A 24,640-nucleotide genomic window follows, 5' to 3' on the forward strand; every position below is an offset into this window, starting at 1 on the left:
ATCCAAGCCCTTTCCACTTCCTGCCGACTTCAACTCAAAAATATTTCACGAATCCGTACATTCCTCAACCAAGAATCTGCAAAAACCCTAGTCCATGCCCTCATCATCTCTCGCCTTGACTACAGCAACCTCCTGCTCTGTGGCCTCCCCTCTAAAGGTACCGTCACACTAGGCGATATCGCCAGCGATCCGTGACGTTGCAGCGACCTGGATAGCGATATCGCTGTATTTGACACGCAGCAGCGATCTGGATCCCGCTGTGAAATTGCTGGTCGCTGCTAGAAGGTCTGCACTTTATTTGGTCGCTAGGTCGCCGTGTATCGCCGTGTTTGACAGCAAAAGCAAGAATACCAGCGATATTTTACACTGGTAACCAGGGTAAACATCGGGTTACTAAGCGCAGGGCCGCGCTTAGTAACCCGATGTTTACCCTGGTTACCAGCGTAAAAGTTAAAAAAAACAAACAGCACATACTCACCAGCGCGTCCCCCAGCCTCTGTTTCCTGACACTGACTGAGCGCCGGCCCTAAACTGAAAGTGAAAGCACAGCGGTGACGTCACCGCTGTGCTGTTAGGGCCGGAGCTCAGTCAGTGTCAGGAAGCAGAGGCTGGGGGACGCGCTGGTGAGTATGTGCTGTTTGTTTTTTTTAACTTTTACGCTGGTAACCAGGGTAAACATCGGGTTACTAAGCGCGGCCCTGCGCTTAGCAACCCGATGCTTACCCTGGTTACCCGGGGACCTCGGCATCGTTGGTCGCTGGAGAGCGGTCTGTGTGACAGCTCTCCAGCGACCAAACAGCGACGCTGCAGCGATCGGCATCGCTGTCGCTATCGCTGCAGCGTCGCTTAATGTGACGGTACCTTAACACTCTCGCACCCCTCCAATCTATTCTAAACTCTGCTGCCCGACTAATCCACCTGTCCCCCCGCTATTCCCCGGCCTCTCCCCTCTGTCAATCCCTTCACTGGCTCCCCATTACCCAGAGAGTCCAGTACAAAAGCCTAACCATGACGTACAAAGCCATCCACAACCTGTCTCCTCCATACATCTGTGACCTCGTCTCCCGGTACTTACCTACACGCAACCTCCGATCCTCACAAGATCTCCTTCTCTACTCCCCTCTTATCTCCTCTTCCCACAATCGTATACAAGATTTCTCTCGCGTATCACCCCTACTCTGGAACCCTCTACCACAACACATCAGCCGATAACCTTAAACAGGCCATTTGCAGCACCTGCCATGCCTGCATCAGCAGGGGTAGCAAAACAACCAGCCTGACCACCACCAGCATGATCAGGCACATGAAAGCAAAATACCTGACTTTGTGGGCCGAACTTCAGGTTCCAGGACCACTGCCTGCTGGTCACACCACTGCTTCTTCCACTGTTTTGTGTAGAAGCCAATCCCCAGTACACCGTGCATGTGAAGATGCCTCTAGCCCTGCACCTGTTGTAGCCCACAGTAAAGCAGCACCATCAGCAAGCACGTCCACGTCCTTGTCCCAGCACAGCGGAAATACCCAGCCAACACCCCACAGGCCACATTCCTCAATTCTAATATTTCTCTTCTGCTTGCGTTAGAAATGTTGCCTTTTAGGCTTGTTGAGACGGAAGTTTCCGCAACCTGATGGTGGCGGCCGTCCCAAGGTACTCAGTCGCTAGTCGCCGCTATCTCTCCTGGTGTGCCGTACTGGCATTACACCAGCATGTGTCCCACAACATTACTCGTGCCCTCAACAATGCTGTTACCAGGAAAGTCCACCTAACCACGGACACGTGGGCAACTGCTTGTGGGCAGGGACAGTACAGCTCAATGATGGCACACTGGGTTAACATAGTGGAAGCCTGGACCCAGTCGGACCTTGGGATGGAACACATTCTCCCCACGCCGAGGATTGCTGGACCTACGTCAATCAGGGTTGTCCCCACAGTCTAAAGCTCCTGCACCTCCTCCTCCTCTTCATCCTCCATGTCTGAAATCAACACATCAGTCAAAAGCTGTAAGCACTGCCTCAGCCAAGCGGCAACTGGCTGTGCTGAAGCTAATCTGCATAGGTGACAAACCGCTGTCACGGGGATACAAGGAGGGCGAGAGCTAATAACCCGGGCCCCTGCAATTTCCCTCAGACTAGGGAAACCCTGTCTGACCCTCTACCTGAAGTTTACACTGAAGGTGTGCATGTTCAGGCCTCCACCCTCACCCTGACTCCTGATTCAGCCCTAGACTGAACACCACCGCCCACCACCCAGTGAATGCAATAGACCAATACCCACAGTTATAACAAACAAGGATAAAGGAAAATATACACCACGCCGCAGTCAATCAGGAATACACTATAAAGGTGCAGGGCAAAATAAATACAAATATAGGAAGGAGTAAATAAGACAAAGGAAAATACACCACCAGCAACGATTCTCCAACAACCAGCTCTCCACTCTGGACCGAGATAACTACGGATAAGACAGAAGCTATAATCGGCGACACCCAAAGATCAGGAGAACCATTTAAAGGAAATGGGCATGGCCCAGCTTTCAATCCGAGGATCAGATAAATTAACCCCGGAGCAGCCAGACGAAAACTAGCCGACGCCAATGAGCAAACAGTGGTCAAACGCGGAATTACCGCTGTCTGTCAGACGACCTGGTCTGAACAGTGTCCGACATGACAACCGCACAATGCAGAAGAGTTGTGGACAGCGCTGAAAGAGCAGTCAGATGTTTAGATGACACCGCTGAACCTATAGCCAGGCATGGTCGTGTGTGACAATGGCCATAACCTGGTGGCGGCTCTGAGGCAAGGTGAGCTCACACACGTACCTTGCTTGGCGGGTGTTCTTAAAGAAGTTGTCCACTACAATAATTTTTCTTTTTTTTTTTTTTATAAATCTTGCTATTATGTGCCACTGAAAACATCCACTGTGTTTATTTTAGCAATATTACCTTTTATCATGCTGTAGCAGCACATCTTCAGTGATGGATCCAGCTCTCATGGGGTTAATCGACAACTTCCTTTCTCCTGAGTTATTGTGCTCTAAGGCCGGCGTCACACTGGCGAGTTTTACGGACGTATAAGCGCAGAAAATACACCCGTAAAATACGCATAACACACGGCCCAATTATTCTCTATGGCCCAGCTCCTATCAGCCGTATTTTACGGATCCGTATTATACGGTCTTCTACGGCCGTACAAAATCGCAGCATGCTGCGTTTGTCACCGTATTGCGCAAAAAAAATCACCAATGAAAGTCTATGGGGGCGAGAAAAATACGGATTACACATGGACCAGCAGTGTGACTTGCGAGAAATACGCAGCAGTGTTCTATAGAAAAGACGGTAATTCAATTGCCGGCTTTTCATTTCTCCTTCACAAACCCGACATGATAGGAGACATGGTTTACATACAGTAAACCATCTCATATCCCTTTTTTTTTTGCATATTCCACACTACTAATGTTAGTAGTGTGTATGTGCAAAATTTGGGAACTGTAGCTTGTAAAATAAAGGGTTAAATCGCGGAAAAAATTGGCGTGGGCTCCCGCACAATTTTCTCCGCCAGAGTGGTAAAGCCAGTCACTGAGGGCAGATATTAATAGCCTAGAGAGGGTCCATGGTTATTGCCCCCCCTGGCTAAAAACATGTGCCCCCAGCCACGCCAGAAAAGGCACATCTGGAAGATGCGCCTATTCTGGCACTTGGCCTCTCTTCCCCTTCCCGTGTAGCGGTGGGATATGGGGTAATGAAGGGTTAATGTCACCTTGCTATTGTAAGGTGACATTAAGCCAGGTTAATAATGGAGAGGCGTCAATTATGACAACTATCCATTGTTAATCCAATAGTACGAAATGGTTAATAAAACACACACACATTATTACAAAGTCCTTTAATGAAATAAAGACACAGGGTGTTGTAATATTTTATTATTCTCTTAATCCAGCTGAAGACCCTCTTTCTTGAACAAAGCAAAAATAAAAAATCAACAATATCTCATACCTTCCGATGATCAGTCACGTCCCACGAAGTAAATCCATCTGAAGGGGTTAAATCATTTTACAGCCAGGAGCTGTGCTAAAGCAGTGCTCGTGGCTGTAAAAACCCCGGGAATGAATGGAGTGCAGGGGAATGACCTATAGTTACCTTGAATTGCGGTGAGGCGCCCTCTGCCTAAATGTTAGGAATTTAGAGGAGCCCATTAGATTACTTGGGTTGGAGGCCTCCTGCTCAGTCAGCTCTCACTGAATCCCAATCTCTCCCAGAGCGCTGGGTCCTAGTGCCCTCTGCCACCATTGTTCTGATCGTTATAGCCAGAGATGAGCAGTTAATTTTTAGCTGTGTCTGCTGGTGTCACAGGGAGACTAGGTGGGCAAGAGCTAATAACCCGAGCCCCTGCAATTTCCCTCAGACTAGGGAAATCCTGACTGACCCTCTACCTAGAGTTTACACTGATGGTGTGCATGTCTGGGCCTCGACCCTCGCCCTGTCTCCTGTTTCAACCCTAGGCTGAAACCACCGCCCACCACCCAGTGAAAAGATCATACACCAATACCCACAGTTAGAACAGACAAGGATAACGGAAAATATACACCACGCCGCATTCACTCAGGAATACACTAAAAATGTGCAGGGCAAAATAAATACAAATATAGGAAGGAGTAAATAAGACAAAGGGAAATACACCGCCAGCAACGATACTCCAACTACTAGCTCACCACTCCAGACCGAGATAACAACGCACAAGACAGAAGCTATAATCGGCGACGCCCAATGTTCAGGAGAACTATTCAAAGGCAATGGGCATGGCCCAGCTTCCAATCCGAGCATCAGGTAAATTAACCCCGGACCAGCTAGATAAAATCTAGCCAACGCCAATGAGCACATAGTGGTCCAAAGCGGAATTACCGCTGTCTGTCGAACGACCTGGTCTGAACAGCGTCCGACATGACAGTACCCCGCCTTCTACGAGGGACCCCAGGGCCCTCACGGCTTATAGGACCCGGCTTGTCCGGATGGCGACTGTGAAAAAACCTGACCAGCCGATCTGCATGAATGTCCGAGGCTGGTACCCAGGACCTCTCCTCAGGCCCATAACCACCCCAGTGTACCAAGTACTGTAAAGTGCACGAGAGTCAACCACCTTGGAGACTTCAAATTCCAAATTACCATCCACCAAGACTGGAGGTGGCATAGGCGCCGCGTCCACAGAACCCACCACCTTCTTTAAAAGAGACCTGTGGAACACGTTGTGTATCTTATACACCGTAGGAAGCTACTGGGTTAATGACGGTGGTGACCCTAAATGGACCAATAAACCGTGGACCCAATTTAAGGGATGGTATCTTGAGTCTTATGTTTTTTGTGGATAACCACACCCAGTCATCCACACTCAGGTCCGGACCTGGCACACGCCTACTGTCAGCCACACGTTTGTACCTAGCACCCACACTCAACAGGCGCTGTTTAACTCTCCTCCAGACTGATGACAATTGTGCTCCTAACTGGTCCTCCTCCAGAACGCCGGAAGAGCCCCTCTGACTCAAAGTACAAAACTGAGGATGTAGCCCGTAAACACAAAAAAAGGAGACTCCCCAGACGTCTCCTGGCGGTGATTATTGATGGCAAACTCAGCCAAAGGAAGAAAGGTAGACCACTCCTCCTGGTTATCAGAGACAAAGCAGCGTAAGTACTGTTCCAAATTTTGGTTTATACGCTCAGTCTTACCATTTGACTGAGGATGAAACGCCGAAGAATAAGACAACTTGATCCCCAGCCGTGAGCAAAATGCTTTCCAAAATTTTGCCACAAACTGAGTACCCCTATCAGACACGATGTCAGACGGAAACCCATGAAGTCTGACCACCTCCTGTACAAATACCTGAGCCAGAGTCTTAGCGTTAGGCAACGAAGGCAAAGACCCAAAGTGCGACATTTTTGAAAACCGATCAACAATCACCAAGATGACCGTGTTCCCAGCTGAGGAGGGCAAATCAGTGATGAAATCCATGGAGATTTCCGTTCATGGCTTACTAGGTACCTCAAGAGGAAGTAGTGTGCCAACAGGACTTAGCCCTAGCGAACGTGGTACAAGCTGACACGTATGAGACCACGTCCTGTCGGATCTTGGGCCACCAAAACCGACGTGACACCAACTCCAAGGTACCTTTAACCCCTGGGTGGCCAGCCAGGACATCTGTTATGACCCCAATGGCAGAGGGTCTCAGGAATAATGCTAAGTCAGTAAATACAGAAAACCAGCTCATAGGGCAGTGGTAACTGGGCTGACCATATAACTAATCCTAGCACCACAAATACCAGCAGCCGGGGAACGTTCCTACGTTGATCCTAGACGTCTCGCGCCAGCCGGAGAGCTAACTACCCCTAGAAGGGAAAAGAAAGACCTTTCTTGCCTCCAGAGGAAATACCCCAAAAAGTTGGATAGAAGCCCCCCACAAATAATAACGGTGAGGTAAGAGGAAAAGACAAACATAAGAATGAGCTAGGAATTTAGCAAAGAGAGGCCCACTAGCTAATAGCAGAATATAGAAAGATAACTTATATGGTCAGCAAAAAATCCTATCAAAAATATCCACACTGGAAATTCAAGAACCCCCGAACCGTCTAACGGCCCGGGGGGAGAACACCAGCCCCCTAGAGCTTCCAGCAAGGTCAGGAATAACTTTTAGTACAAGCTGGACAAAAATGATAGCAAACAAATAACCCAAAAAACAAAGAAGCAAGACTTAGCTTAATTTAGCACGAACCAGGACCAGCAAACAGGAGCAAACAGAATGTGTCTGATAACACCGATGCCAGGCACTGTACTAAGGTTCCAGGAGGTTTATATAGCAACACCCCTGAAGTAACGACCCAGCTGGGTGCAGACAGAGGGAAGGAAATCCCAGAGTCATATCACTAGTAACCACTAGAGGGAGCCAAAAAAGTCTAATTCACAACAGACATCATCATGATGCTCCGCCAAAACCTTTAAGCGGAGATGAAGCGGTACAAAAGATTTGTTGATGGGAAGCTCAAATGGTACCTCCTCCTGAGCCTCGGCAATCTCAGCCTCAACCTCGGTAGTGAGAGCAGAAACCACAACACCCTTTTGGAGGATGGGTCCTGGATCCTCCCGAGGTTCTCCCCCCGGAAAACACCTGGACAGAGCATCCGCCTTAGTGTTTTTAGACCCCGGTCTGTAAGTGACAACATAATTGAACCGCGTGAAAACAATGCCCAGCGAGCCTGCCTGGGGGACAGACGCTTGGCTGACTCCAAATACAGCAGATTCTTATGATCGGTAATAACAGTAACCTGATGTACCGACCCCTCCAAGAAGTGTCGCCATTCCTCAAAGGCCAACTTGATTGCCAACAACTCCCTGTTGCCGATATCGTAGTTACGTTCGGCGGACGACAGTTTCTTGGAGAAATAGGCGCACGGACGCAAATCACTCAAAGATGAGCCTTGTGATAGTACCGCCCCCACACCAACCTCGGAGGCATCGACTTCCACAACAAAAGGTTTTGATACGTCTGGCTGCACAAGAATGGGGGCTGAAACAAAACTGTTCTTAAGAAATTCAAATGCGCACACAGCAGCCTCAGGCCAAACGGAGAAGTTGGTACCCTTTTTAGTCATGTCAGTTAGCGGTTTAGCAATGATAGAAAAATCCTTGATAAATTTCCTATAGTAGTTAGAAAACCCAAGGAACCGCTGAAGTGCTTTCAGGTTATCAGGACGTTCCCAATGCAGCACCGCTTGCACCTTAGCGGCGTCCATTTTAAAACCAGAAGCAGACACAATATAACCCAAGAAAGGCAACTCTTGAACAGAAAATACACATTTCTCAAGTTTAGCATACAGCTTATTCTCTCCGAGAAGCTGTAACACCTGCCTGACATGATCTAAATGAGTATCACGGTCGCAAGAATATATGAGAATGTCATCTAGGTACACGATAACGAATTTCCCCAAAACATGCGAAAACACATCATTAATGAAATGTTGGAACACTGCAGGTGCGTTAGTCAACCCAAATGGCATCACCAAATTTTCAAAATGACCCTCAGGGGTATTAAAAGCCGTCTTCCACTTATCACCTTGACAGACTCTTATGAGGTTGTACGCCCCCCTGAGGTCAAGCTTGGTAAACCACTTAGCACCTGCCACCTGGTTGAACAAGTCAGGTATCAGTGTCATAGGGTATGGATCACGAACCGTAATCTGGTTCAATTCCCTGAAATCCAAACACGGGCGTAATCCGCCATCTTTCTTCTTCACGAAGAAGAACCCTGCTGCCACAGGCGAGGATGAAGGCCTGATGTGCCCTTTGCTCAAACTTTCAGCAATGCAATCCTTTAATGCTTGTCTCTCCGGACCGGAGATGTTAAACATCCTTGCTTTAGGCAATTTGGCCCCTGGTTTAAATCTGATAGTACAGTCTTAGGGGCAATGTGGCAGCAACTCTGAACAACCCTTCTCAGAGAACACATCCACAAAATCCAGAAGTGACTCCGGAACGCTTGAAGTCACAGCAGACACACATGTGGCCAGGCAATTCTCCTGGCAGAACTCGCTCCACTGAATTATGTCCTGAGTTTTCCAGTCAATTACCGGGTTGTGCATAGACAACCATGGAAAACCCAAAACCACCTGAGCAGGAAGATTCCTGAGCACCTTACATGTAACCTGCTCGGAATGTAGAACCCCAATGTGGAGTTTCACCTCAGCCACAAATTCAGTAATCTCCCCCTGTGAGAGAGGAGCAGCATTGATGGTGACCACGCGTATAGGATGAGGCAGTTTTTCAAAAACCTGCTGTGCGCACAAACTCCTCATCAATGAGATTTGTGGCTGAACCACTATCCACAAACACAGTAATTGGCAGCTCACTGCCAGCGATTATAACCTTAGCAGGGAGCATGCATTGAGAAACCACCATGGAGGATATACATAAGCTCAGATTGGTCTCCTCCACACCCTCTGAGCTTAGAAGTTTTCTGCCGTTGCGTTTTTCTTAGACAGTAGAGGACAGATGTTAATAAAATTACCAGTCTTACCGCAGTAAAAACAGGCTCCCTGCTTCCTGAGCTCAGGGGCTCGACGCTTTACATGTGACACCCCTGCGATTTGCATAGGCTCCGTGAGCTCACCTGCAGCAACCACACGTGAACCTAAACCCTCTCCCATAGGCGGTGTCTCATGCTCCCCCTGACGGAAACGGCGATCAATGTGGACAACCAGACTCATAGCGGAATCTAGAGAAGTAGGAGTCTCGTACATCAGAAGGGCTTTTTTAACCCTTCCAGAAACCACATGAATAAGCTGACTCCGCAGCGCTGGATCATTCCACTGTGTATCGATCGCCCAGCGACGAAATTCAGAACAGTAATCCTCTGCAACTCGCTCCCCCTGGTGAATAAGTGCGTATCTTAGATTCTGCTAGAGCCATTCTGTCTGGCTCATCGTAAATGTTTCCAAGAAAGGAAAAAAAACTCTCCACAGAGTCAAATGCAGCAGAATCAGATGGCAAAGAAAACGCCCATGCTTGGGGATCCCCGCTTAACAGTGACAACACCAGGCCCACACGCTGAGCCTCATTACCTGAGGAGATCGGGCGCATACGGACATATAGTTTGCAAGCTTCATGAAAAGAAACAAATTTACTGCGTTCCCCAGCAAATTTTTCAGGCAAAGGAAACTTAGGCTCAGCAACTCTACCTGTCGCTCCAGCTTGCACATTAGATACTGCTAGTCCTTGTTGCTGCACTGCCCCCCTCAACTCAGTGACCTGTAGGGACAGCGCCTCCAACTTGCGGGTTATGGAAGTCATGGGATCCATGACAAAACAAAAAAAAAGGAAACCTTTTTTTTTTTTTTAAAAGGCCGATTATAATGTCACGGGGAGACTAGGTGGGCACGAGCTAATAACCCGGGCCCCTGCAATTTCCCTCAGACTAGGGAAATCCTGACTGACCATCTACCTAGAGATTACACTGATGGTGTGCATGTCTAGGCCTCGACTCTCGCCCTGTCTCCTGTTTCAACCCTAGGCTGAAACCACCACCCACCACCCAGTGAAAAGATCATACACCAATACCCACAGTTAGAACAGACAAGGATAACGGAAAATATACACCACGCCGCAGTCACTCAGGAATACACTAAAAATGCGCAGGGAAAAATAAATACAAATATAGGAAGGAGTAAATAAGACAAAGGGAAATACACCACCAGCAACGATACTCCAACTACTAGCTCTCCACTCTCCACGCACAAGACAGAAGCTATAATCGGCGACGCCCAATGATCAGGAGAACTATTTAAAGGCAATGGGCATGGCCCAGCTTCCAATCCGAGGATCAGGTAAATTAACCCCAGACCAGCTGGATAAAATCTAGCTGACGCCAATGAGCAAATAGTGGTCAAAAGCGGAATTACCGCTGTCTGTCGAACGACCTGGTCTGAACAGCAACAACAATAAATCACTTGGCACTCGAAAGTTTTTGCAAGATGAAATTGAATATTTCGTTTTATTGTTTGTGCATCCAGTTTAACTGTTTAAACGTTTTCTGTCTATTCACAAGACCTTCATCTCCAAACTGCAAGCTATACGGGCCCAGAGAGCCAGCGCAAGATAAAGCCCAGAAAGACGTGCCTTTATGGTCCTGGAGGGATAGGGCATATGCGCCTAGCAGAGCGACTATGTCGCAAGGGAGGTGGCGCTGATGCCTCCTAACGCGCTGGACTGCAGGGATAGCCGTTGGTTCCGGCTGGGCCCGTATAGCTTGCAGTTTGGCTTCCAGTACATCAAAAGTGTTTCTGATGAAGGTCTTGTGAATAGACGAAAACGTTTAAACAGTTAAACTGGATGCATAAATAATAAAACGAAATATTCAATTTCATCTTGCAAAAACTTTCGAGTGCCAAGTGATTTATTGTTATTGACATACGGGTTGGAAACCTGACTTGTGCACCACCAAGGAACTTTGAGTGCCGTGGTTACTAAAAGTACTAGTCTGAACAGCGTCCGACATGACAGCTGGTTCTGATCGGAGCTCTCTGCAATTTTCTTGCTTATATTCCCTTGATATAACGCACCCTTCACTCCCCGGCCCAGACAGTTGGAGGCTCCTGATCAATGATCCACTAAAGACTGATCTATTTCTAGGTCTGAATCTCACATTGTGATTAATGGAGAAAGCGATCAACAATATGGAGATACATGAACAAAGCACAGTATGGAGGGTATAAAGTACTATATGAGGTATATGGAGAGTATATGACACTATCTGAGGGTATACAGCAGGATATGGAGCGTATAGAACACTATATGGGGGTTTACAGAGGATATCCAGCACTATATGGGGGTACACAGCAGGATATGGAGTAGCACTATATGGAGGGTATCTAGCACTATATGGGGGTACACAGCAGGATATGGAGGGTATATAACACTATATGGGGGTATACAGCAGAATATGGAGCATATGTAACACTATATGGGGGTATACAGCAGGATATGGAGGGTATATAACAATATATGGGGGTATACAGAGACTATAACCCTTTGCTCCCCTGACCAGTGATGATCCCAGAGAGGAGAGGATATGGAGGGTATATAGCACTATATGGGGGTATACAGAGGATATGGAGGGCATATAACACTATATGGGGTATACAGCAGGATATGGAGGGTATATAACACTATAAGGTGGTATACAGAGGATATGGAGGGTATGTAGCACTATATGGGGGTATACAGCAGGATATGGAGGGTATGTAGCACATATGGGGGTATACAGAGACTATAATCCTTTGCTCCCCTGACCAGTGAGGACTCCGGTCTGTGACTAGATGTAACGTCCTCATGATAAAAGCGGGAAAATGACAGGAAAAAGTGCGGGAAATTCAAACTCCCCAACAGTTCTGTGCTCCGCCCACATGTGAGGAGAAGCCGCAGCTCCTGCTGCTGGGGGAGGGGCTGGTGCCCGGATGGCTGCAGTCTGCTCTGCGGGAGCTGGAAACATCGGACACTAAAGGGTTAGCACCAAGTGACTGCGGAGAAGTGACCCTGTGGGCGGAGCCATAGCCCTACTGAGTGCTGATTGGCTGAGCGCTGAATATGAAATTTCCGCCCAACGGCTGAGAGTTTCTCCCGCTCTTTGTTCTCCTCAGTGTAACACGTGGTGTCATGGCGGCGGCTCCTGACAGACTGAGTGGATCTTGTAGATTCCATGTGAATGTAGATTATACTTTTTGATGAAAGATCATCATATGGCCGTATATACTGCTTTATATGGGGTTATGTAGCGCTACATGGAGTGTGATACTATATAATACGTGTATTGAGGACATAATACAATTATACTCTGTACCAGGCAACTAAGTTCTATATAGCCTCAATAGACTGCCGTATACTGCCATATGGTGCTTTATATCCCTCCATATTCTAGATACCCCTATATAGTGTTTTAGACTGATGTATATGGCAAAATAGGTAGTAATTGCTGTATACTGCCATATTGTGCTATATGCCCATATATTACTGAATACCTTATTATTTCTATAGCACCATTGATTCCATGGTGCTGTACATGAGAAGGTTACATACAAATTACAGATATTACAATTACAGACTGATAGAGGGGCGAGGACCTTGCGGGTTGACATTCTACATATATGTCGTGCTATATAGTATATATATATATATCACTATAGAACAGTATTCCTCCATAGTCACACCCCATATGGTGCTGCATTTTATTATACATTTATATTGCGCCATTTATTCCATGGCGCTTTACACGTGAAAAGGGGCAAATATAGATAAGCACAATAAACAATAAATATGCCTCATACACAATGCTATATTGATATGTACAGCCCTTTATGATAATATATAGCACTATAGATAGGATATTCATTACTATATGGCACAATGTGGCAGTATGCAGCACTAAATAGGAGTATTTGGTACTATATGGGGATAATACAGCACTATTTTGCCATATACAGCTCTCTACAACTATGGGGGTTTACAGAAAAATATGGATTAACAGGGACGTATGCCACAGCATATGGCAGTATAGTACACTATACAGAGGGTATAAAGCACTATATGGGGGTACATGACATTATAGCAGTGAGATTGTTGGTTATATGACATTTTAGCCTAATAATGGAAGGTTGTGTTTCCTATGACCCCTGATATGGACACTGCCCCCCTATATCCTGCACACACTGAATATATACATAGAGCTGCAGCTCTGGCCGCCCTGAAGGCTCTGACTCCAGAGGATAGGATGTGGAGAAGAACAGCCGCATGTAGCCATCATGCCTCCGGTCACCAGTGCCTCCAGATCCTTCAAGCTGAACAAGGATCTTATCCTTATTGTTTTATGTGGAGTGATACTGTAATACAATATTACATGTATGAAACTTCACAATGATGGAAGTTACACGATAATGCCCACTGTACCAAGCAATTATGGAGACAGGATTAACTGCAGCCATACTCCCCAATGTTAAGCAAAATCTGTGCCATATAACACATCAATACATACAGAACGTCACACCAGAGATCAGCGGCGTCAGCTCTTGTGGTGACGGTGTGGGTGGCTCTTAGAAGAGCCTTTGGGTTGTGTGGATGATACGGGGTCAGTGTTGATCACTTGCTTTTCTTGCTGCTCTCGGTCTTCTTGGGCAGCAGCACGGCCTGGATGTTGGGCAGGACACCCCCCTGGGCGATGGTCACCCCACCCAGCAGCCTGTTCAGCTCCTCGTCATTGCGCACGGCCAGCTGCAGGTGTCGGGGGATGATGCGGGTCTTCTTGTTATCCCGGGCGGCATTGCCGGCTAATTCCAGGATCTCAGCGGTCAGATACTCCAGCACAGCAGCCAGATACACCGGAGCACCAGCGCCCACCCTCTCAGCATAGTTACCCTTGCGGAGAAGTCTGTGCACACGACCAACCGGGAACTGCAGTCCTGCCCGGGATGAGCGGGTCTTGGCTTTAGCACGGGCCTTCCCTCCTTGTTTGCCACGTCCAGACATCACTGCACTCACAGTTATCAGCAGATAGAGATCTCTATTGTGTGAGTGCTGCAGGCTGCGCCTTTTAAAAGCTGCTGCTCTCCCTCTTCCTCTGCTGCCATTGGCTGAATCTCAAGTCACCAATGGAAACAAGACATGTGGAAACACCAATGAGCTGCAGTGGGTGGAGATCATGACGTTTACATTGGTCACATGACTTTCTCACCCAATAGAACAGTGATCTGACAGCATTGCTCATTTGCATGGCCGGTCTATAAATACGGGCGCTGTGGGAGAAGCAGGATCATTATTTCTTTTCCAGTGAAGAGAACATTCTGCTATCATCATGCCTGATCCTGCTAGTGATGGGACTTCGGGTTTTTTTTTGGGAATCGGCTCTTTCGGCTCTTGAATCGGCTCTTCAGTAATCTCACCAAAATAATGACACAAAACCTTCTAGTTAACAGATTAACATTGTTTATATTATTTTTCATTATAAGAACATCAAACAAATGCAAAAAATGTGCAACGGGGTATAGGAACGGAGACCCGGACATCATACCTCATGTGAGTTTCTCCTTAGCTTGCCCTGTCCACTCTGTAATTGTAATCTTTATCGGTACAATTTGATAGAGGTAGTGAGCGCTAATATACATGCTGTGTGGCAGTAATTAACTAATTAAAGCTCTATTTATTCCACCACCGATGTGCATTGAGCTCTGTGCTCCACTGTCACATTTTCTGACAGGTTGCAGCTCATTAAAAGACAGGTCCTTTGGTATGGGCATTTTTTGCTATTGATTCCTCAGATAGGTTTTTTTATTGATGTTATGTGGATATATCCGCTCCATTTACATTTGGAGGTTTTTTTGCTGGTAAAAATTATTATTGTTATTTTGTAATTATTAATAAACATTACTGCATTTAATATTATTGAACATTGTGGTTTGAGTCTTGTTGCGTGTTTTTCATGGCAATTCTAGACTTATTTTTGGATTTGAGTACTTTCAGCAGCAGCTTTCCTCTCTCCCCCTCCAGCACACAGTCTCTCCTGGCTCCTCTCCTCCCCCTCCACCACCAGGCTGAGGTCCGCAGCACAGGGAAGGGAGGAGAGCAGAGAGCCACTAGATAATGAGCGGCTCACTGATAGGTGCCGGCTCATATCGTTCACAGTGAAGAGCCGTCACATCACTAGATCCTGCCAAGTCTGCACCAGCAGCCAAGAAGGGCTCCAAGAAAGCTGTGACCAAGACTCAGAAGAAGGACGGTAAGAAGCGGAGGAAGACCAGGAAGGAGAGCTATGCCATCTATGTGTACAAGGTGCTGAAGCAGGTCCACCCTGACACCGGCATCTCCTCCAAGGCCATGGGCATCATGAACTCCTTTGTCAATGACATCTTTGAGCGCATCGCAGGGGAAGCCTCCCGCCTGGCTCACTACAACAAGCGCTCCACCATCACCTCCCGGGAGATCCAGACCGCTGTGCGCCTGCTGCTGCCCGGAGAGCTGGCCAAGCACGCCGTGTCTGAGGGCACCAAGGCCGTCACCAAGTACACTAGCGCCAAGTGATCTGCTCCATGCTCTGCACCCACAACACAAAGGCTCTTCTAAGAGCCACCCACCCCGTCTACATCAGAGCTGTGGCTGCTTTTGCTCTACTCTTTTCAATGGGGAACATGTGGCTGCACTTATTGGCATCTCATTTGTTTAGAGGCTCAGAGAAGGGTCTGTTTCTGTTCATAGAGCACAAGTTGGGAGGGGGATTAGAGGAAGGTGATATAAAGATGGGGGAATGATGCTGTTGATAGCTATAGAACGGACGTGGAATGCTGGGAATGGTCTGGCCATAATGAGGCAGATGCAGGCCACCATTGATGCCCTATTGCACTTCAGTCACTGAATCCTGTTCTCCCAGAGTGCGGAGTCCTAGTTCTCTGGTTACGTTGTTCTGCAAACAATAGGTGGAGATGGGCTGTTTAAGGGCTTTCAGTGTTAATGATGTTTCCAGCAGTTTCTCTTAAATCTCATTGGAGCTGTCTGAATGTTCTTGATGATATTCCTCTGATATTACACACCATTTGTTCTGCAAACCGCTGAAGGCATATGGTCAATAAGCTCCCAAAGAATGATCTACTTGTAGGTCTGAATCTCACATCATTAATGGAGCAGTATCTTTCTTGACACAGGCGCTGCTGCTATGTGAGCAGAGCACAATACGGAGGGTATAAAGCACTTTGAGGGTTTATAGCACTACATGGAGGAATACAGTAGTATATAATTTACATAGCGCCAACATATTCCGCAGCACTTTACAGTTTAACAGTTTCAAACACAACAGTCATAATTAACAACGTTAACAATAATACAATAATTAGAGCAAAATAAAAAATGGAGGTTATACACTAGTATGTGGATGGTGAGAATACAGCACTATAATTGACAGACTTATCTCCGGATTTGTGTCTCACATTGTAATTACTGAGCAGGAGGTCACTGGGGAGAGGAATCAGGTTTCTGACTATTTTTAGGGTCATCATGGTAGAAGCTGGAAAATAACAAAATATGCGGGAAATTCAAAATCACGAACAGTTCTGCACTCGGCCAATCAGCAGAGGAAGGGGTGGAGCTGACTGTGCTATTTAATTTACATCCCTGCCCTGGAAACGTGTCATCGCTGCAGTTCTCTTTCTGGTCCACTCTCAGACTATATAAAGGAGGACTGTGCACTCATTAGTCAGTTTTCTGCTGACTACTTGGAAGATGTCTGGTCGCGGTAAAGGAGGGAAAGGTCTGGGGAAGGGCGGTGCGAAGCGGCACAGGAAGGTTCTCCGCGATAACATCCAGGGCATTACCAAGCCTGCCATCCGCCGTCTCGCTCGCAGGGGAGGCGTCAAGCGCATCTCTGGCCTCATTTACGAGGAGACCCGTGGTGTCCTGAAAGTCTTCTTGGAAAATGTGATCCGTGACGCTGTCACCTACACCGAGCACGCCAAGAGGAAGACCGTCACCGCCATGGATGTGGTGTACGCGCTGAAGCGCCAGGGCCGCACTCTCTACGGCTTCGGAGGTTAAGGTCTCTTCCGCTAAAACACAAAGGCTCTTTTAACCCCTTAATCCCGTATGACGTACTATACCGTCGAGGTGGGGTGGGCCTTAATTCCCGGTGACGGTATAGTACGTCATACGCGATCGGCCGCGCTCACGGGGGGAGCGCGGCCGATCGCGGCCGGGTGTCGGCTGCATATCGCAGCTGACATCCGGCACTATGTGCCAGGAGCGGTCACGGACCGCCCCCGGCACATTAACCCCCGGCACACCGCGATCAAACATGATCGCGGTGTACCGGTGGTACAGGGAAGCATCGCGCAGGGAGGGGGCTCCCTGCGGGCTTCCCTGAGACGATCGGTACAAGGTGATGTACTCACCTCGTACCGAACGTCTTCTCCCTGCAGGCCCCGGATCCAAAATGGCCGAGAGGCTGTATCCGGGTCCTGCAGGGAGCACTTCCGGGTCGGAGCAGGCTGCAGATGAAAGCTGCAGCCTGCACGGCTGTAAGTGAGATCGGAGATCTCACAGAGTGCTGTGCACACTGTGAGATCAGCGATCTGTAATGTCCCCCCCTGGGACAAAGTAAAAAAGTAAAGAAAAAAAATTTCCACATGTGTAAAAAAAAAAAAAAAAATTCCTAAATAAATAATAATAAAAAAAAAAATATTATTCCCATAAATACATTTCTTTATCTAAAAAAAACAAACAAAAACAATAAAAGTACACATATTTAGTATCGCCGCGTCCGTAACGACCCAACCTATAAAACTGGCCCACTAGTTAACCCCTTCAGTAAACACCGTAAGAAAAAAAAAAAAAAAACGAGGCAAAAAACAACGCTTTATTACCATACCGCCGAACAAAAAGTGGAATAACACGCGATCAAAATGACGGATATAAATAACCATGTTACCGCTGAAAACGTCATCTTGTCCCGCAAAAAACGAGCCGCCATACAGCATCATCAGCAAAAAAATAAAAAAGTTATAGTCCTGAGAATAAAGCGATGCCAAAATAATTATTTTTTCTATAAAATAGTTTTTATCGTATAAAAGCGTCAAAACATAAAAAAATGATATAAATGAGGTATCGCTGTAATCGTACTGACCCGACGAATAAAACTGCTTTATCAATTTTACCAAGCGCAGAACGGTATAAACGCCTCTCCCAAAAGAAATTCATGAATAGCTGGTTTTTGGTTATTCTGCCTCACAAAAATCGGAATAAAAAGTGATAAAAAATGGTCACGTGTCCGAAAATGTTACCAATAAAAACGTCAACTCGTCCCGCAAAAAACAAGACCTCACATGACTCTGTGGACCAAAATGTGGAAAAATTATAGGTCTCAAAATGTGGAGACGCAAAAACTTTTTTGCTATAAAAAGCGTCTTTTAGTCTGGTTTCACACTTGCGTTTTTATCTGCATGGGTTTTTTAAAAAAACCGCATGTGTGAAAAAAATGCATGTAAACGCGGTAAAACGCATGCGTTTTTATAGAAAAACACAAGAAAACAAGAAAAAAACAAAAAACCCTAACCCTACCCCTAACCTGAAATATGTGGCACTGAAATACGTGGCACTGAAATATACGTTTATATACGTATATACGTATATAAGTGCCACGATATTTCAGTGGCCACGTATATAAGTGCCACGTATTTAAGTGCCACGTATTTAAGTGCCACATATTTAAGTGCCACGTATTTAAGTGCCACGTATTTAAGTGCCACGTATTTAAGTGCCACGTATTTTTCAGTGCCTGAAATACGTGGCACTGAAATACGTGGCACTGAAATATCGTGGCACTTAAATACGTGGCACTTAAATACGTGGCACTTAAATACGTGGCACTTATATACGTGGCACTTATATACGTGGCACTTATATACGTGGCACTTAAATACGTGGCACTTACATACGTGGCACTTATATACGTGGCACTTATATACGTGGCACTTACATACGTGGCACTTACATACGTGGCACTTATATACGTGGCACTTATATACGTGGCACTTATATACGTGGCACTTATATACGTGGCACTTATGACTGTCAGAAAATGTTCAGTAAACGGTTAGGGGTGAGGTTAGGGGTAGGGTTTCAGGTAGAATTGGGGAGTTTCCACTGTTCAGGCACATCAGGGGCTCTCCAAACGCGACATGGCGTCCAATCTCAATTCCAGCCAATTCTGCGTTGAAAAAGTAAAACAGTGCTCCTTCCCTTCCGAGCTCTCCCGTGCGTCCAAAAAGGGGTTTACCCCAACATATGGGGTATCAGCGTACTAGGGACAAATTGAACAACAACTTCTGGGGTCCAAGTTCTCTTGTTATCCTTGGGAAAATAAAAATTTGGGGGGCTAAAAATCATTTTTGTGGGAAAAAAAATATGTTTTATTTTCACGGCTCTGCGTTGTAAACTGTAGTGAAACACTTGGGGGTTCAAAGTTCTCACAACACATCTAGATAAGTTCCTTGGGAGGTCTAGTTTCCAATATGGGGTCACTTGTGGGGGGTTTGTACTATTTGGGTACATCAGGGGCTCTGCAAATGCAACGTGACGCCTGCAGACCAATCCATTTAAGTCTGCATTCCAAATGGCGCTCCTTCCCTTCCGAGCTCTGTCATGCGCCCAAACAGTGGTTCCCCCCCCACATAGGGGGTATCAGCGTACTCAGGACAAATTGGACAACAACTTTTAGGGTCCAATTTATCCTGATACCCTTGTGAAAATACAAAACTGGGGGCTAAAAAATCATTTTTGTGAAAAAAAAAAAAATTTTTATTTTCACGGCTCTGCGTTATAAACTGTAATGAAACACTTGGGGGTTCAAAGTTCTCACAACACATCTAGATAAGTTCCTTGGGGGGTCTAGTTTCCAATATGGGGTCACTTGTGGGGGGTTTGTACTGTTTGGGTACATCAGGGGCTCTGCAAATGCAACGTGACGCCTGCAGACCAATCCATTTAAGTCTGCATTCCAAATGGCGCTCCTTCCCTTCCGAGCTCTGTCATGCGCCCAAACAGTGGTTCCCCCCCACATAGGGGGTATCAGCGTACTCAGGACAAATTGGACAACAACTTTTAGGGTCCAATTTATCCTGATACCCTTGTGAAAATACAAAACTGGGGGCTAAAAAATCATTTTTGTGAAAAAAAAAATAATTTTTATTTTCACGGCTCTGCGTTATAAACTGTAGTGAAACACTTGGGGGTTCAAAGTTCTCACAACACATCTAGATAAGTTCCTTGGGGGGTCTAGTTTCCAATATGGGGTCACTTGTGGGGGGTTTGTACTGTTTGGGTACATCAGGGGCTCTGCAAATGCAACGTGACGCCTGCAGACCAATCCATTTAAGTCTGCATTCCAAATGGCGCTCCTTCCCTTCCGAGCTCTGTCATGCGCCCAAACAGTGGTTCCCCCCCACATAGGGGGTATCAGCGTACTCAGGACAAATTGGACAACAACTTTTAGGGTCCAATTTATCCTGATACCCTTGTGAAAATACAAAACTGGGGGCTAAATTTCATTTTTGTGAAAAAAAAAAAAAAATTATTTTCACGGCTCTGCGTTATAAACTGTAGTGAAACACTTGGGGGTTCAAAGCTCTCAAAACACATCTAGATAAGTTCCTTAGGGGGTCTACTTTCCAAAATGGTGTCACTTGTGGGGGGGTTTAATGTTTAGGCACATCAGGGGCTCTCCAAACGCAACATGGCATCCCATCTTAATTCCAGTCAATTTTGCATTGAAAAGTAAAATAGCGCTTCTTCCCTTCTGAGCTCTGCTATGCGCCCAAACAATGGTTTACACCCACATATGGGGTATCGTCGTACTCAGGACAAATTGCACAACAACTTTTGTGGTCTAATTTCTTCTCTTACCCTTGGGGAAATAAAAAAATGGGGGTGAAAAGATCATTTTTGTGAAAAAATATGATTTTTTATTTTTACGGCTCTGCATTATAAACTTCTGTAAAGCACTTGTTGGGTCAAAGTGCTCACCACACATCTAGATAAGTTCCTTAGGGGGTCTACTTTCCAAAATGGTGTCACTTGTTAGGGGTTTCAATGTTTAGGCACATCAGGGGCTCTCCAAATGCAACATGGCGTCCCATCTCAATTCCAGTCAATTTTGCATTGAAAAGTCAAATGGCGCTCCTTTGCTTCCAAGCTCTGCCCTGCGCCCAAACAATGGTTTACACCCACATATGGGGTATCAGCGTACTCAGGACAAATTGCACAACAATTTTTGGGGTCCAATTTCTTCTCTCACCCTTGGGAAAATAAAAAATTGGGGGTGAAAAGATCATTTTTGTGAAAAAATATGATTTTTTATTTTTACGGCTCTGCATTATAAACTTCTGTAAAGCACTTGTTGGGTCAAAGTGCTCACCACACATCTAGATAAGTTCCTTAGGGGGTCTACTTTCCAAAATGGTGTCACTTGTTAGGGGTTTCAATGTTTAGGCACATCAGGGGCTCTCCAAATGCAACATGGCGTCCCATCTCAATTCCAGTCAATTTTGCATTGAAAAGTCAAATGGCGCTCCTTTGCTTCCAAGCTCTGCCATGCGCCCAAACTGTGGTTTACCCCCACATATGGGGTATCAGCGTACTCAGGACAAATTGTACAACAACTTTTGGGGTCTATTTTCTCCTGTTACCCTTGGTAAAATAAAACAAATTGGAGCTGAAATAAATTTTGTGTGAAAAAAAGTTAAATGTTCATTTTTATTTAAACATTCCAAAAATTCCTGTGAAACACCTGAAGGGTTAATAAACTTCTTGAAAGTGGTTTTGAGTACCTTGAGGGGTGCAGTTTTTAGAATGGTGTCACACTTGGGTATTTTCTATCATATAGACCCGTCAAAATGACTTCAAATGAGATGTGGTCCCTAAAAAAAAATGGTGTTGTAAAAATGAGAAATTGCTGGTCAACTTTTAACCCTTATAACTCCGTCACAAAAAAAAATTTTGGTTCCAAAATTGTGCTGATGTAAAGTAGACATGTGGGAAATGTTATTTATTAAGTATTTTGTGTGACATATGTCTGTGATTTAAGGGCATAAAAATTCAAAGTTGGAAAATTGCGATATTTTCAAAATTTTCGCCAAATATTCGTTTTTTTCACAAATAAACGCAAGTTATATCGAAGAAATTTTACCACTAACATGAAGTACAATATGTCACGAGAAAACAATGTCAGAATCGCCAAGATCCGTTGAAGCGTTCCAGAGTTATAACCTCATAAAGGGACAGTGGTCAGAATTGTAAAAATTGGCCTGGTCATTAACGTGCAAACCACCCTCGGGGCTTAAGGGGTTAAGAGCCACCCACATCTTCTGAGGAGAAGCTACAGCTGCTGGGGAGGAGGGAAGCGGCTGCTGATAATACTGTGCTGGGATGACTGCAGCTGGAAACATTGCAGGCACTAATGGGTTAACACTGAGGGTCTTGGGGGTTAAGTAATCTGGTGCTGTGTGGGGGATGGAGCCATAGTACTTTTTGGTGTTCATGTGTTGTATACTGCAATATTTGGGGAAGAACAGAATATCAGGAATATACAGCGCTATATGGAGGGTATACAGGACAGTGTGGAAAGCTTATAGGCATCAATAGCACAATTTGTGTATACGGCACTAGATGAATGGGATTGTGAAGGAAACCATTTTGTCTTCCACCTTGTTCCCTGAATTAATTATGTACATGGACTTTTCTCCAAGCATCCCCCCAACCTTGAAGAACAAGTTCTGTACTCTATGACCGCAGGCCATATCCATTGTGCTTGTCAGGATCACCCTGAATACTTACGAATAATTTGCATACCTGTCTATATAATCCTGTGTGAGTCTAAATAAGCAGAAATTTACATTATGAGCGAAATAATAGCAGAAAAAAGCTGAATCCTCACAATAGCCTTTATTTCCATATATACAGAGGCGCTGGGAGCTGCACACTCGATTCCAAATGAAAATATGGACAAAATATCAGTTTTTAAGCTGAAAATGAAGAAGGAATAATGATGTAGACGGGGAGGGTGGATCATTGAAGAGCCTTTGGGTTGTGGGTGCAGAGCACGAGCAGAGGATACAAATCCCACCAAGGACAACATCTGCAAGGAGTTGGTTTTCCTTCCTGTGATTACATGGGTTCCTCACTCCAAAAACTTAATGATGGGGAATGTAGATTGTGAGCCCTAATGAGCACGTCTGTAAGGTGCTAAATAAGTGAGGAAAATTAATAAGGGTAACCCCCATATGATGTGTTTTACAAGCCCAAACAGTCTAATATAGTCAGTACGGAATATACCAGATCTACTCGCCCCCACGTGTTACACGGAGAACAAAGAGCGGGAGAAACTACCGGCCATTGTGCAGGAATTTCATATTCAGTGCTCAGCCAATCCCGACACTTAGTGTTAACCCAATAGTGCCTGATGTCTCCAGTTCCCAAAGAGCCCGGATGTAACACATGTGAGAGCAGCGACACAAATGGGAAAACTGACAGGAAAATGGGCAAAGTGGGTCCCGAAAGGCATCATTGAAAGGGGTAAATGACTTCGGGCCACAGATGGGTATAATGTCAGGTTGGCACAGTGGGTATAATCCTGCCATTATTTACAGCGGGAGGGAACCTTAAAAAGTGATGAATAGCCTCCCGTACTCCATATAGGGGTGTGTGACACCCATATAGCGCTGTATATACCGCCATATGCTGTATACACAGCTTGCCCCATAGTGAGGAATCTATCAGATCCACTCAGCCTGACAGCAGCAGCCGCCATGACACCGAGTGTTACACTGAGGAGATTGGAGAACAAAGAAGAAAGAAACAATGAGCCGTTGGGCAGGAATTTCATATTCAGTGCTCAGCCAATCAGCACTCAGTAGGGCTATGGCTCTGCCCACAGGGTCACTTCCCCGCAGTCACTTGGTATTAACCCTTTAGTATCTGATGTTTCCAGCTCCCGCAGAGCAGACTGCAGCCATCCGGGCACAGGGCGATCACCAGCCTCTCCCCCAGCACCTGGTGTGGTTATGTTCCCCATACCCCCCAGAGTAATGAAGAATCTCGGCCATATATTAACCCCTTCAAGTCGCGGCCCTTTTTCGTTTTTGTGTTTTCGTTTTTTGCTCCCCTCCTTCCCAGAGCCATAACTTTTTTATTTTTCCGTCAATATGGCCATGTGAGGGCTTATTTTTTGCGGGACGAGTTGTACTTTTGAACGACATCATTGGTTTTACCATGTCATGTACTAGAAAATGGGAAAAAAATTCCAAGTGCGGTGAAATTGCAAAAAAAGTGCAATCCCACACTTGTTTTTTGTTTGTTTTTTTTGCTAGGTTCACTAAATGCTAAAACTGAGCTGCAATTATGATTCTCTAGGTCATTACGAGTTCATAGACACCTAACATGTCTAGGTTATTTTTTATCCAAGTGGTGAAAAAAAATTCCAAACTTTGCTTAAAAAAAAAAAAAAGTGCAATTTTCCGATACCCGTAGCGTCTCCAATTTTCATGTCCTGGGGTCGGGTGAGGGCTTATTTTTTGCGTGCCGAG

General features: G+C 45.9%; 3 protein-coding genes across 3 annotated transcripts; 2 read left to right on the top strand and 1 right to left on the bottom strand.

Annotated features, from left to right (window-relative positions):
- Positions 1–13,638: 13,638 nt before the first annotated feature.
- LOC143774044 (histone H2A type 1-like) lies at positions 13,639–14,076 on the bottom strand. The gene has a single exon (XM_077261337.1). The coding sequence runs from the start codon at positions 14,049–14,051 to the stop codon at positions 13,665–13,667; it is 387 nt and encodes a 128-aa protein (XP_077117452.1). The 5' UTR covers positions 14,052–14,076; the 3' UTR covers positions 13,639–13,664.
- Positions 14,077–14,376: 300 nt separating this feature from the next.
- On the top strand, positions 14,377–15,599 carry LOC143775166 (histone H2B). Its single transcript, XM_077263008.1, has 2 exons — positions 14,377–14,392; positions 15,226–15,599. The coding sequence occupies exons 1-2, from the start codon at positions 14,377–14,379 to the stop codon at positions 15,597–15,599; spliced, it is 390 nt and encodes a 129-aa protein (XP_077119123.1).
- Positions 15,600–16,717: 1,118 nt separating this feature from the next.
- LOC143774045 (histone H4) lies at positions 16,718–17,102 on the top strand. The gene has a single exon (XM_077261338.1). The coding sequence runs from the start codon at positions 16,791–16,793 to the stop codon at positions 17,100–17,102; it is 312 nt and encodes a 103-aa protein (XP_077117453.1). The 5' UTR covers positions 16,718–16,790.
- The last annotated feature ends 7,538 nt before the right edge of the window (positions 17,103–24,640 follow it).

The sequence above is a fragment of the Ranitomeya variabilis genome, chromosome 5 (genome assembly GCF_051348905.1).
Source record: "Ranitomeya variabilis isolate aRanVar5 chromosome 5, aRanVar5.hap1, whole genome shotgun sequence".
In the NCBI taxonomy this organism is placed as follows: Eukaryota; Metazoa; Chordata; class Amphibia; order Anura; family Dendrobatidae; genus Ranitomeya; species Ranitomeya variabilis.

Excerpts from the sequence above, each read along its gene's own strand:
- LOC143774045 (XM_077261338.1), top strand. The coding sequence starts at position 16,791 with ATGTCTGGTCGCGGTAAAGGAGGGAAAGGTCTGGGGAAGGGCGGTGCG.
- LOC143774044 (XM_077261337.1), bottom strand. The coding sequence starts at position 14,051 with ATGTCTGGACGTGGCAAACAAGGAGGGAAGGCCCGTGCTAAAGCCAAG.